At 41.7% G+C, this 12,971-nt stretch overlaps 1 protein-coding gene across 1 annotated transcript in view; it reads right to left on the bottom strand.

Moving 5' to 3' along the window:
- Nucleotides 1-3,225: 3,225 nt before the first annotated feature.
- LOC147442339 (nucleobase-ascorbate transporter 12-like) overlaps nucleotides 3,226-12,971 on the bottom strand; it is a 56,929-nt gene continuing 47,183 nt past the window's right edge. The window contains exons 9-10 of the mRNA XM_086528545.1: nucleotides 4,056-4,339; nucleotides 3,226-3,943 (exon numbers count right to left, since the gene is read on the bottom strand). Of these exons, the coding sequence (XP_086384671.1) occupies nucleotides 3,722-3,943; nucleotides 4,056-4,339 (506 nt within the window). The 3' untranslated portion in view covers nucleotides 3,226-3,721. The remainder of the gene's footprint in view (nucleotides 3,944-4,055; nucleotides 4,340-12,971) is intronic.

Genomic DNA, 12,971 nt, shown 5'->3' with positions numbered 1-12,971 from the left:
CTCATTCACTTGTGTCAGTATAAGTAGAGGGTCCCCCCCCCCCCCCCCCCCCCCCCTCCCAAAAAAAAAATTAAAAAAAAAAGATTTGTTACATGCATATATGGTGGTGCAATGTACATAGAGATCCACATAACTCTATCTTAGTCATTCTTGTACTTGTTACTTATAAGCATTAACAAAGCTTCTAGTTACTTAGCTTCTTAAGTAACTTTTTGTAGCTTCTGCAAGGTGAAATTTTTGTGTCTATGGATTTGTTTCCTTTGCATTGAAACACAATTATATTGCAAGATTTTCTCCTCATTTTAAGATTTTTCAAGAAGAAAGAATCTTCTTCTTACATCCATGGATTCGCCATAATTATAGTATCCATTCTAGGCATGTTTTTGAAAATCATTATTTGTGACTATCTTATAACTATAGTAAACCCTTTCTTGATTCAATCAATATAATCCCTTTCGCATAATCCTTTTCTTTCTAACCAAAAAAAACTGTGTGTCATGATTACTTAGAAAACAATGTCGTATCATTCTTGTCATGCCAAGACATGCTCAAAAGAGCATCGCAATTGCCTAACTTCACAATGTGGAAGTCTTCTTTTCCATGGTACCCTTGGATAGAGACTGGAAGAGAACCAATGAGCGGTACAATCTTTTGAGTTTTCCATGTGGCTAACTCAGCTTTAAGCTCTCTAGCAAACTGACCATACTTAATGTAGCAAACTAATCATACTAGTCCATTTGCTTAAGGAAGTCTCGATGGATGAAATTCTCGATAGCTCTCAGGCTAAAGAAAATAAGTGTGTTTAAGCCTTTGATTTTTCCATAGGCTTTGCACAATTCACTAGAACTTAGAAGATTTATGCGAGAACAAGTTCAACCGCAGCTTTAACTCTTTTAGCCGGAGGTTGTCATGAGGTTCTATCTGCCGCTGTTTGAGCAAGAGTTGGCTCTAAGGGTCTATCGGCTCTTTGAGGACATGTCTAAAATTTATGTCCTATTTGAAAGCATCCAAAACATCAGCGTTCTTGCAATAGAGTGTCTCGTTGTTGTGGTGTCAAACAAGGCCTTTGTGTTGGAGTTTCACAAGAATCCCGAGGATTTGTTCATTGTGGTTGAGGATTTTGATTATTTGCCGGTTGGTTTTCTGTAGTAGACTCTAGTCTTCCGTTCATAAGGTTGTATTGGACTGCAATGGTCCATAAGTTCTTGCATTGTAGCAACTTGTTTGGATAAAATAGTATTCATGTAAAGGTGATGGCGGCCAAGTCCTAACTTGTTTTTTTAAAGCAATATTTTTTGTTTTGTTGTTTTTTGTGTAGAAGTTTTTAATAGCAGCCTTGTTGGAAAGCAACAGCAAAATGCTCGCAAGGTGAAGCCATGAGAGTCGAGTAGCCTTTTGTAGGAAGACCAGAGCAATGTTCGCACAAAACCGGCTTAAGTATATTCTTAACAAGCTAAAATTGCAAAATCCAAGCTGGATTATGAGTTTGCCTTCAAGACAGCTGGTAAAAATTTTGTCTAAAAACCGGCAAATCCTTCAAATTTTGACCTAAAACCCGGAGGAGTTTTAAATATGACCTTTTCCTTTCGAGTTGGGAAATAAGTTTTTGGTGAGCCCTTGACCAAAGAACAGCCTGTAGCCGCCGGCATAAGTAGCATAGCAATAAAAAAGAGCAGCAAATGCCCTTCCTAGCATGTTGGGAAAAGGTATGAAAGAAGAAGAGAGCATGATAGAGAGGATGAAGAGAGAAGAGATTGATGGTGATCGGAGGACTCATATAGAGCATGATGATTGCATGGACAGATACAATCGATATGCTGGTAGTGACGATGATGATGAACGCAAAGACCAGAGCAAGGGAGATCAGAATGATGGAAACCCACAATTGGCCAAGGGTCCAAGCTATTGATAGAGGACCAAAGACAAAGTCTTTCAATTTACAAGCTTAAAATTTAACTGGTCCAGGAGAACCTAATATTAGTTGTGCTTGGAGAAATCAATTCAAGGAAAAGGACACATGCTGGCGTGACAATGATGATGAAGACAGACACTAGAGTGGGAGAAGAGATGTAGATGGCAATCCTAGTAGTCATGAACAACACGAACATGGAAATCACTATAGAAATGATCAACATGAGAGAAGGTATGGAAGATGTACATACCCGCACATGCACACACAATACAGCGGGAGCAATTGCGAAGATATTGACATGCAAAAGTATTTTATCCTTCTTTCTTGTTCATCTAACTAAATGGTCAACTAGTTGAGGTTTTTTATCATTGATAACTAAGTCCCATAACTCACACAAACCTATGTATAGTAGCATTAAGGGAGAGAATCATCATGTCATAGTGCATGGAGGACTCTTCACCGAGCTTTTGTGACAAAAGCAGCTCTTGTAAGGGATGAGTTCTAATTTGAGAATTGAGAAGTCATCACTCAAACATTGTACAAAATTACACAGAAAAAGTGAACTCACTGTTGCTCCTTATAATTTCAAAGGTTTCAAGGTGCTACATGCACTCTCTCTCTCTCTCTCTCTCTCTCTCTCTCCAACCATTCAGAGTGTCTGCTTTGTTGTTTATGCATCGTCATGCCGAGCTTCACGTTCACAAAACCCTCGGAATGTTCCAGTACCCTACGATTGTGTTCGCATTCAGCAACAATCACAGATACTTGGTCCAGTTTGTGACCTTGATATATTTTACCTACATTCTTTCAGATGGTAGCTCCGATGACTTTTCGATGATTTTGAGAGAAGAAACAGGAGCGTCTAAATGACACCAAGCAAATTTCCAACCAACAGACCAAGAAAATAGTGGTGATCCAGCCAAGCAAACAGCCTGCAAATTTCCATGGATTGACGATGGAGCGGGCCAAAGAAGGGAATAATGGTATGAACCATACAAACTGAGGGAGAGATAGCTCAGGCAATTGAGAGAGAGAGAGAGAGAGAGAGAGAGAGAGAGAGAGAGAGGTGACTGAAGCATATAGTGGGTTTAGGCCCAAAAGAAATACAATGTATGGAACTAGGCTAGAAAGGAAGCAGTCTCTCACAAAATATAAACGATAAATTAAAAGCGAAATGGGCTTCCTCCCCCCAAGACCAATACAGGGAGCAACCACATGTGACAATATTGACCAGTCTAGCCAGCCAAATGACAAGCTCTGAGAATCAAGACACAACTTACCAAGTTGACAGACACAACCAATCGAACTCGACAGACACCAATGTCAATCATATTTACTATTTAAATTAACCATCCAGCCCAGGGCCCCTTACTCATAACGGAGCTTTTCAGGCTTTCCAAGCAGAGCTCAAAATTTACAAATGGAAGGCAAGACTTCCAATGGGGAACTTTACATACAGTAAGCTCGCATCAGAAAACTCCTTGATTCCAGCATAATTCCCATGGTAGATCTATCCTCTTCCAAGCTCAAGCTCAGTAATCATACCATTGCCACCAATCCTCCAAATGGAAACAATTTCTTCGGAACCCCGTTATCGCAAAGAATTATTTTCTTGACCTATAAGTGTAATGGTAAAGAATTAAAGAATTTTGTTAAGGCATACTTCGATGCCAACCTGCAAAAGAAGACGTCATTTAAGAGCACGGATTCTCCTTCTGTAGCATACTGCTACTGCTGGCATGGCTGCAACCATCTGCTTTGACGAGGTTGCCAGACTAGCCCAGCACCCTTGAACGGAAGTTCTAAACTTCACAATCCCACCCACCTTGCCCAGCTGAAAAATTTTGCCAGTCTAGGAGGTAGAGAATAGTCCTTCACTACTGCTGGCTCTCTTCTTGCAGCCCTTGGCTTGGACCAAACGTATGTCCCTCTTTCATGCCTACTGCCAGGAACAGTGTTGTCGAGGACAAAAGCCACCAAGAAGGCTATGACCATGTGCATTGAAAGAACCGTATTCAGCAAGAAATCGAGCTGAAGGACATCATAAACAACATGAGAATTACATTGTCTCAGATTACGAAACCAAAAAAGTGGGGAAAAAATACAGCAATAAATAACTAGTAAAATGGAAGGCTTTTCCCACCCCTTCTATTCCAGTTTGTATCGGACCATGTGCAGCTACAGTGTACGGCTGAAAATAGCTTGCTACTGTCGCAGGTAATGCGCCTGCTGCATAGTGCTGAAAATAAACCGGCACCGATAGAGAGAGGAACAGAGAGAGCCCCACGATGATCACATTTCGTGAGCTCCCTGTCTCACTGTATCTCAGGTTGGATAAGCCAAAGGCCGTGAGCATAGTCCACATTATGCAGAGTACGCCAGCAACAATAACTTGGGGTATAGAAGCAATAAACGCACCAATCTTTCCTGCACAAGAGAACACCATCCTTCAGCAGTTAATCTCAATCACAGAGATTGTCTGTGTTGAAAACCATGGTCCCTAGAAGAAAGCATCAGGTTGATGTATAACAATATCTGTTTAGTAATACTTCATGGTTCCAAACTCCAGTTAACAACCCATAACATGGAATGCATACGTATGCATGAACAATCTGATGAGGTTCAAACAGTGTGGATTTGTACAAGATGTTCCACACTGGCTTAACAACGCCCTTCCCCCCCCCCCCTTTCAGCAGTTCATCTCAATCACAGAGATTGTCTGTGTGTTGAAAACCATGGTCCCTAGAAGAAAACATTAGGTTGATGCATAACAATCTGTTAAGTAATCTTCATAGTTCCAAACTCCAGTTAACATTAAACAACCTATGACATGGAATGCATACCTATGCATGAACAATCTGATAAGGTTCAAACAGTGTAGATTCGTACAAGATGTTCTAAACTGTCTTACCCCCCCCCCTTCAAGATCAAAATGTAGTACAAAGGAAAAAGTAATTCTAGTTTTAGCTCATCCAAGAAAACGACCTCAATATGCTAAAGGGTATATTGTCTTAACTGGTCAAAATCATCGCAACTCCCCTTCAGAAACATGTCATAAACATCAGATTATGCAAAGTTCCAAAGACTAAGAGACCGAAAAACATTTCTCTAGACCTTAATTACTGTAGTAAGACCTACATGCATAGCTTGCATCCAACAAAAAGTTGCTTGTCAAGGATAACCTAAACTTGTCAAGTTCCTAACTGGCTGTGGAGATGTAAGAAGTTGAAAAACCTAGTTCAGTTTGAGTACAATAAGTGATAAAATAGATTCTTGTCTCCTGCCTTCATATGCTACTTATCTGCTTCAAAAATCTTGTCCTTAGTGCTCAGAATCGGTGGAACCTTTACGACACCCTCCGATCTCAGATGGCTCCTTCTCCGTAGATGTGTGAACCATGTTGTTGTATAAGCAAAAATCCACAAAAGGTAAGTACTTCTCCCGCTGAGTATTATGATCAGAGATATAGCACTTCAACAAGTCTAAAACCACTAAATTGGCCATCTCTGATTGCTCATCTGTCTGTGAGGACGAGAATTTAAACCAAGTGCCTATTTTCTCCATATTGCTCTCCAAAACAAACTCCTAGATCAAGGATCTCTTTAGACACTATAGTTTCATGAATGCCATGTAATCGAAGAATCTGAGAGAGAAACAACCTCGCCAAATGATTGGCCTTTGCTGTCTTCTTTACCAGAATGACATGAGTCCATAGTTGCCGTGAAATTTCGAAACGTTTCATATAAAATGAGTATAGAAACGGTTTCACTGAACTAAGCCATAAAAATGCACATGCACAACTTATTCTTATGACATCTTGATATGTAGATTACTTATAAAAGACTAGGAGAGCGTCTAAAACCCACCTTGGGTTGAGTACGCAAAAAGTAAGTAAAATCAATCTAGTAAAAAGCATATCTACCTTTGTTGAAAGGACGCCCTTTCAACAACGTTTCCACAAAGATTCCTCGAAGATTCTAAAGATTCCACATGAAGATAGTGATGAAGTAACGAAGATGAAGATGGATGCTGCAACATGAAGATACGAGTTCATGGACGTCATCGAATATCCCGTTATTATTATTTTAAGCCATTACGACCACTTTTGTAATGTTTACGGGAACCTCATATTTTAAATCGGTACTTGTATTTTGGCCGCAGATGCTTGTATCATGAGTAAAGCCAACTCAGTTTCTTGTAATTAAGCTCTGTAGAAGCCTAAGGACAATTCAGGTCATTTGGCCGGCCATTAAGTTTGAAGGCTTTGTATATAAGCTGAAACCTAAGGCTTTGTAAAAAACACATTACGTTATCTCAATTAATATACAGTCGTGGGTTCTGCAGCACACAGTAGTGAGCTTCACGCACACACACCATCGCGCACACTAATCACATTGCAAATATGAGAGTAAGAGCGTGTTAGCATCGAGGAGCTCTCCGCGTCGACGCAAGCAATGCAAGCCGAGGACCACATCGCAAGCCCGCCTGCTACGAGCTATATTTGGTCGTAAGTACCTCAAACGACATCCGTTTTGAATGATCGAGTAGTCGTTAGAATCAAGGAGAAGCTCTTCGTGTTGATGTCTTTGTAGATCAGTTCCGGACACTTTGAAAATTGCTGTTTTGAGTCTATCGCGATAGTGATTAGAGGTCTTACAGTTATGGTTTTCAGGGTTTAGGTGTTTAACCATATAGGACATGTCCTTGTGAGTCTTGCCCTCCGATTTCGAGTAATTCCGATATGATTTGAGACTGTTTCGAGCTTGTAGTGTTTCGTAGGATGCGTTGTCTGTTTCTTTGCTTTATGGTAGTGTTGTGGTAGGATCAGTGACTGTAGAGTGTTGTTCGTGTCTAGCTCAGGGTTAACAACCCAGAGATTGCCTCCATGCCCTAGTCGGGTCAGCTACGTCCTCGGATTGACAGTTTGTTGGTCTGTGTCCTCGCTGTGCTCCATCGTTCGTTGCGGCGTACCCGCTAACAACCTTTGAAGGGTTCCAAGAGAAGATTCCCGAACCTAATCTACTATTCTAACGTATGTCATCTGATCAGCCGATTCATTATAACTAAGATATATGGCTGAATAGAATCTTGGTAGCTCCTCGTCCTTCATAGTAGGGATTGCATACATTAGTACTCGTGAGTCTGGTATTGCCTCGATGTAGCTGAGGATGATCTCATTCTCTTGTCGCATCATCTTTTTCACAAACCTCACCAGATAAAAAAGACTTTCCACAGCATTCTATTGCCCTCGAAGGGTCATCTGAGCCTTGGGCCTCGACTAATGGATACATTGTTCTCCAATAGAGTTGTGACCCTGTGATCCAACAGTCATCTCGCTATCTGCATATTCAGAAACATTTCGTAGGTTGCTAAATTTTAGAAACGAGTTTCTGGCAACCATGAGTGAGTCTGCTTGCTAAATCTTTCGCCTATTGTCCAAATGCCATCATACCCACTCTAAGTCTTAGGAAGATCGAATCCATTGCTATACTCTCCCAAGGTCGGTGTGGAATAGGTAAAAGCTGAAGTAGCCCTGGTGCTTTGTGTCTGTCAAACTTGACATTTTGGCACACCAAACACAAGTGCATACAAACTCATCCACATTTGTCTTGAGTTGAGGCTAGTAGAAATACTTTCACTCCTTTCAAGGTACTTTAGATGGCTCTATGCACATCAAAAGGCGAATTATGGTAACAATTTGAAAATAGAACTACGAAAAAATGTCACAAACTGGTGACGTGGTAGGCCCCCGGACACACACACACGACAAGTTGACGTGGCCGCCAGTATGGATGCCGGAAAATGCTCCGACAAGCTAACGTGGCAGCAGCGTACGGAATCCCGCTTTTTCCGATGGCTGTACGAAAATTCCGTGATTCACAAACAGCTATACGAAATTCCGTTTTTAGTGCTTGCAGCTTTTGGGACAATTGCTTTTGATTTTTAAGATGCTTTTGGGGCTCTACTTTAGCAACCTTTTGTAAACTGTTTGAAAGTGGCCTTAGGGGCTCACTTCTCAGAGCATCTAGATGCAAAGTTTGAGAGCGAGCACCCGCCGGCTCGATTGTACTTTGCGTCCACATGCTTAGAGAAATGAGCTTCTAAGGCCACTTATAAACAGTTTACAAAGGGTTGCTAAAAGCAGAGCCCCATAAGCATCTTAAAAATCAAAAGCAACTGTCCCAAAAGCTGCCAGCGCTTTTCCCGTAGAGATGTCCGTAAAACACAAATTTCCGTACAGACAGGTAAGAAGCGGGATTCCATACGAAGTTGCCATGTCAGCCTGTCGATGCATTTTTCAGTGTCCGTACTTGCGGCCACGTCAGCCTGTCGTGTGTGTGTGTGTGTGTGTATGTGTGTGTGTGTGTCCGACTGCCTGTCACGTCACCAGTTTGTGACATAAAAAGTGAGATTCCGTACACTGCTACCATGTCAGCTTGTCGACGCATTTTCAAGCGTTCGTACTAGCTGCCACGTCAACATGTCGTGTGTGTGTGTGTGTGTGTGTGTGTGTGTGTGTGTGTGTGTGTGTGTGTGTGTTCAGGGGTCTGCCACGTCATCGGTTTGTGACACAAAATGTTCCCCCATCTCATTTGCTTATCAAAAAGCTGCTTCTGGGACAAGATATATCAAACATGCATGATCTGTAAACACTCTGAAATCTGCTCCAAGTAGGAGATGTCTCCACTGTGTCAGAGCGTGCATCATTGCTAATAGCTCTTTCTCGTAGACCTGTGAAGCCCTCTCTGGTAACATTCTACTCTCATAGGCTTTGACGTAGCAAATCTCGAAATGTTTCTACAAATCTAGTAAACCTCGAAATGTCTTTGCAAATCTAGTAAAATCAAAACAAGACTAATTGTCAACTTTTCCTTGATGCAGGTTCTGAGGGTCCCCAAGCAAACAGAACCTCTTTCTAAGTCAAGGTATGCAATGGAAGAGCAACCCTCTCTGGTATAGAAAACATTCTACTCTCATAGGCTTTGACGTAGTAAATCTCGAAATGTTTCTACAAATCTAGTAAACCTCGAAATGTTTTTGCAAATCTAGTAAAATCAAAACAAGACCAATCGTCAACTTTTCCTTGATGCAAGTTCTGAGGGTCCCCAAGCAAACTGAACCTCTTTCTAAGTCAAGGTATGCAATAAAAGAGCAATTTTTGAGAACTTTCTAATCAACCGCCTGTAATAAGAGCATAAGCTCAAAAAGCTCTTTATTTCAATCTGGCCAATTCTGTATGATTTCTATCTTGCTCGGGTCCATCTGTTCACCCTTTGCTGGGCGATGTGTCCCAAAAAAGTGTATCTTTGGTAGTAAACACTCGCTCTTTTTTCCATTGACCACTAATTAATGCCATCGTAGCGCCTCAAAAACTAGTAAGTAATCTGCTTCACTCTAGGAAAACACGAAAGTCATCGAAGAAGGTGTCCACAAATGACTGTACTGAATAAAAAATCATATCCATCACCCTGTTGAACGTTGCAAAAGCATTTGTGAGACCAAAAGACATCAACAAATACTCGTACAATCCAAAGCATGTCCTGAACGTGGTCTCGTATACATCTCCGAGAGCAATCTTGATCTGATGATAGCCACTTTTCAGGTGAATTCTACTGAAACATGTAGAACCCTGTAGCCTGTCAAGTATATCATCAATCCTCGATATTGAAAACTAGTTCTTGATGGTGATTTTATTGAGAGCTCTATATTCAATGCACATTCTCCATGATCCATCTCTCTTAACACTAGACAAACACAGTGAACAATAAGGTGATGTGCTTGGCAGGATTAGACCCTTTTCAAGTTCTTTTACTGGGTTCATAATTTCCACATTCTAAGCTCTGGCCGGTTCCGTGGCGAATTGGCGAGAATCAAATCAATCGTGTGATCTGTAGGTCTTAAAAGAGGTTACTCTCGAGGCAAACCCTGATAGAGACAATCAACTTGAGCTTGCAAAAATTCTTGTCAATTTTTTTTTCATGTCTGACAAATTTGACTTCTTATTTTCATCAACTTTATTCAAGTAGATCGAGTGAACAAAGAGACTAGAGTTCATAAATTTAGAAATGGCAAAAGACGATACAAGTGGGACAGACTCGCTCTTTGACTATTGTGATTTCTTTGCCTTTCTTGTTCTTCAAAGTGGCCTTTCTTGCCCCATAGTCGACCACGATCCAATTCTTGTGGTACCAAGGGATCCCCAAAAGGACATCGCAGCCCAGAGCATGATGTAGAAGATCCCGTTCCTTAGATACTCCTCGCAATGCAACCGAAGTTTGCCTATGACAGGTGTAATGGCGATATCCCTTCCTGGTGCCACTAAAACCGCCTCCATCGGTGGCCCCATTTCTTCATGCGTTATTTCCAGTCAAGCTGCCAATTCAAGTGGAGCTCCGTATTTTCATCTATCTCTTCTTGACTCGCTCCCACAACTGAAGCTGGCTGAAATCTGAGAGCTGACCTAGGACTGAATTCTGCAACTGTTGGCGACGACGACGGTGACGAGGGCGACAATGAGGCTATGCTGAAAACTTATGGGCTGAAATCTGAAATTGTGGATCAGAATCTGAAACGCTGGCTGAATTGATGACGCTTGCGGAATCCGGCGAGAAATCAGGTGCGGAACGGTGTAGTACCGATAGGCTAAGGCTGATCTGCTGGGCAAAAAGCCAATGGCTGAAAACGCTGATCTGGCTCTTGGAAACGCGGGTTGCTGCTGAAAACGTTGAGCTAGCTTGAGAAAAACATAGGGCCTATTGCTCGCACTGTGCTCTCTCTTCAGGTCTTCTGCCTTCTCCATGCGCCCCTGCCCTCCCTTTATAGGTGTCAACAAGTGGGTCGAGCAGCCTCCATGATAGCCCCACGATTCATTAATTAAAAAGTCACTTTAATAAAATGACCCTTTAAGAGATGGTTCATATGCACTGCAACTTGGGCTCATGTAGTGGTAAAAAATCTACCCTTGTGAGCCTGTACATTGTACATAGGCCGTGCATGTCCACGCACTTAGAGTAGCTGCATACCCTCTGATTGCACACCTAGCATGAGTATTTTTTACCACTACATGAACCCAAGTTGCAGTGCATATGAACCATCTCTTAAAGGGTCATTTTTTGAAAGTGACTATTTAATTAACGAATCGTGTGGCTATCATGGAGGTTGCTCGACCCACTTGTTGATTCTTTTATTAAAAAGTCACTTTAATAAAATGGCCCTTTAAGAGATGGTTCATATGCACTGTAACTTTGGTGCATGTAGTGGTAAAAAATGCTCATGATAGGTGTGCAATCATGATATGCAGGTACCCTAAGTGCCTAGGCATGCACAGCCTGTGTACAGGCTCACAAGGGTGCCAGAACAGTTCCTAGGCTTCCTAAACCCTAGAAATAGGAACAGTTTGTCCACATGCACATAGGGTTATATGTGCACGTGACACAACGCCTCGAAGTCACTAGGAGGAGTTTTGTAAGTTGGTAAAACTTCTTCTGCATTGTTGTGGACCATGCAAGGTCATCACTTCGTGACATATCCTCCTCTTGAAAGAATTATAATCGCCCTCGATTACGCCTGCAAAACAGACATAGGACAAAAACTAATTCAACAAACACTGACTCCTAAGTATCAACGTACTAGACCACATATAACTAACACTTTCACGTAGACGACAATCACTGAACATTCACATCCCTATCCTCCTCTTGAAAGAATTAGAATTGCCCCCCTTGATTACGCCTGCAAAATAGACATAAGACAAAAACACAGACTCTAAGTACCGACGTAGTAGACCACATATACACAGCACTTTCACGTAGACGACAATCATTGAACATTCATATCACTATCCCCATCGATGAGAATCATGATCACTGTAGCAATCACATCCAGATCGCGCTGATCTTTTCACGGATGTCTTAATCTACTAAATATTACTATCATACCCACATCACCCCTCAAGTGAACAAGACAAAATGTTGCAGTCATTTCGTCTTTCAAACACCCACTTTAACAATACACACATGAGAGAGCATATGTAACAAATTCATCTTAGGAATTTCCATTTCAAAATACTTCTTTACATAAATTCATTCAGCAAAATACTTTCAACCAATTAGTATCCCTGAAATCTCTGAAGAAATCAATGAGTTTATTCCATAGAGGTGACCTGTGACAAAGCAACGGAGTAACTCCCCTCTTGTGCAATCCACACCACACCAAATTCATCAATAACTCTTAGACTAGTCGATGCTAAACCAAAACCTTCAGAGTAAAGCTCTAATATCTAAGGAGTATCTGCTACATCCTCCTCCTCCATCCACTTGGCATCCACAGCCGGATAATTCTTGAACTTGACCAAATACAGACAGATCAGCTTACCTTTCACTTTCCTTTCTTTGTGAGCCAGGACCTGTTTCGAAAGGAGGACCTCCTTTGTCGATTCCATCTCGCCCTACTCATCTCTATGGCTCCCTATCCATTGGCACTTCACCTTGGAAAGGTCGCAATAGACTCGCATGCAATGCCTTGTGAATCCCCCAAGTACCTGGTAACTTCAATCTGAAGGATACATCATTTGTCTTTCTTGGATTTGGAAAGGTCCATAGTATCGCATACTTAGCTTTGGAATAAGCCTCTCCTTACCCTTCCATTCCCATAGGCATGCCTTCTAAAACCGTAGTAGCACCCAATCATCTTCCTTCAATTGCAAGTCACGGCCATGCTTACCTGCTACCTTCTTATGTCGTGCTTGAGACTTCTCCAAAGCCTCTCGTACCTTGGCAAAAGCAATCTCCAGATCCAGATCCAGATCCAGATCCAAATTTCTCTGTCGAGGTCATAAATCTGACCATACGTTCATTTGACCAATCCCAGATTCGATTCCCCTAAGAAGGTGGTATATCCCAATCTCTTAACCAAAGGCACAACCTTGAGTGCGGTGAACAGTTAATCCTATGTGATTTTTGCATCTGTGTCCACTTGCATGGCATTAGGACATCTAAGAGCTCGGCGAGTCATGAACTAACTTGACTGTGTTTGGTAGATTCAGGCCAAGGGGCCTAAA

This window comes from Adiantum capillus-veneris, chromosome 14 (assembly GCF_014529385.1).
Source record: "Adiantum capillus-veneris isolate H3 chromosome 14, ASM1452938v2, whole genome shotgun sequence".
NCBI classification, from domain to species: Eukaryota; Viridiplantae; Streptophyta; class Polypodiopsida; order Polypodiales; family Pteridaceae; genus Adiantum; species Adiantum capillus-veneris.
The sequence above is the reverse complement of the archived record's forward strand: the minus strand, read 5'-3'. Positions and strand labels throughout refer to the sequence as shown.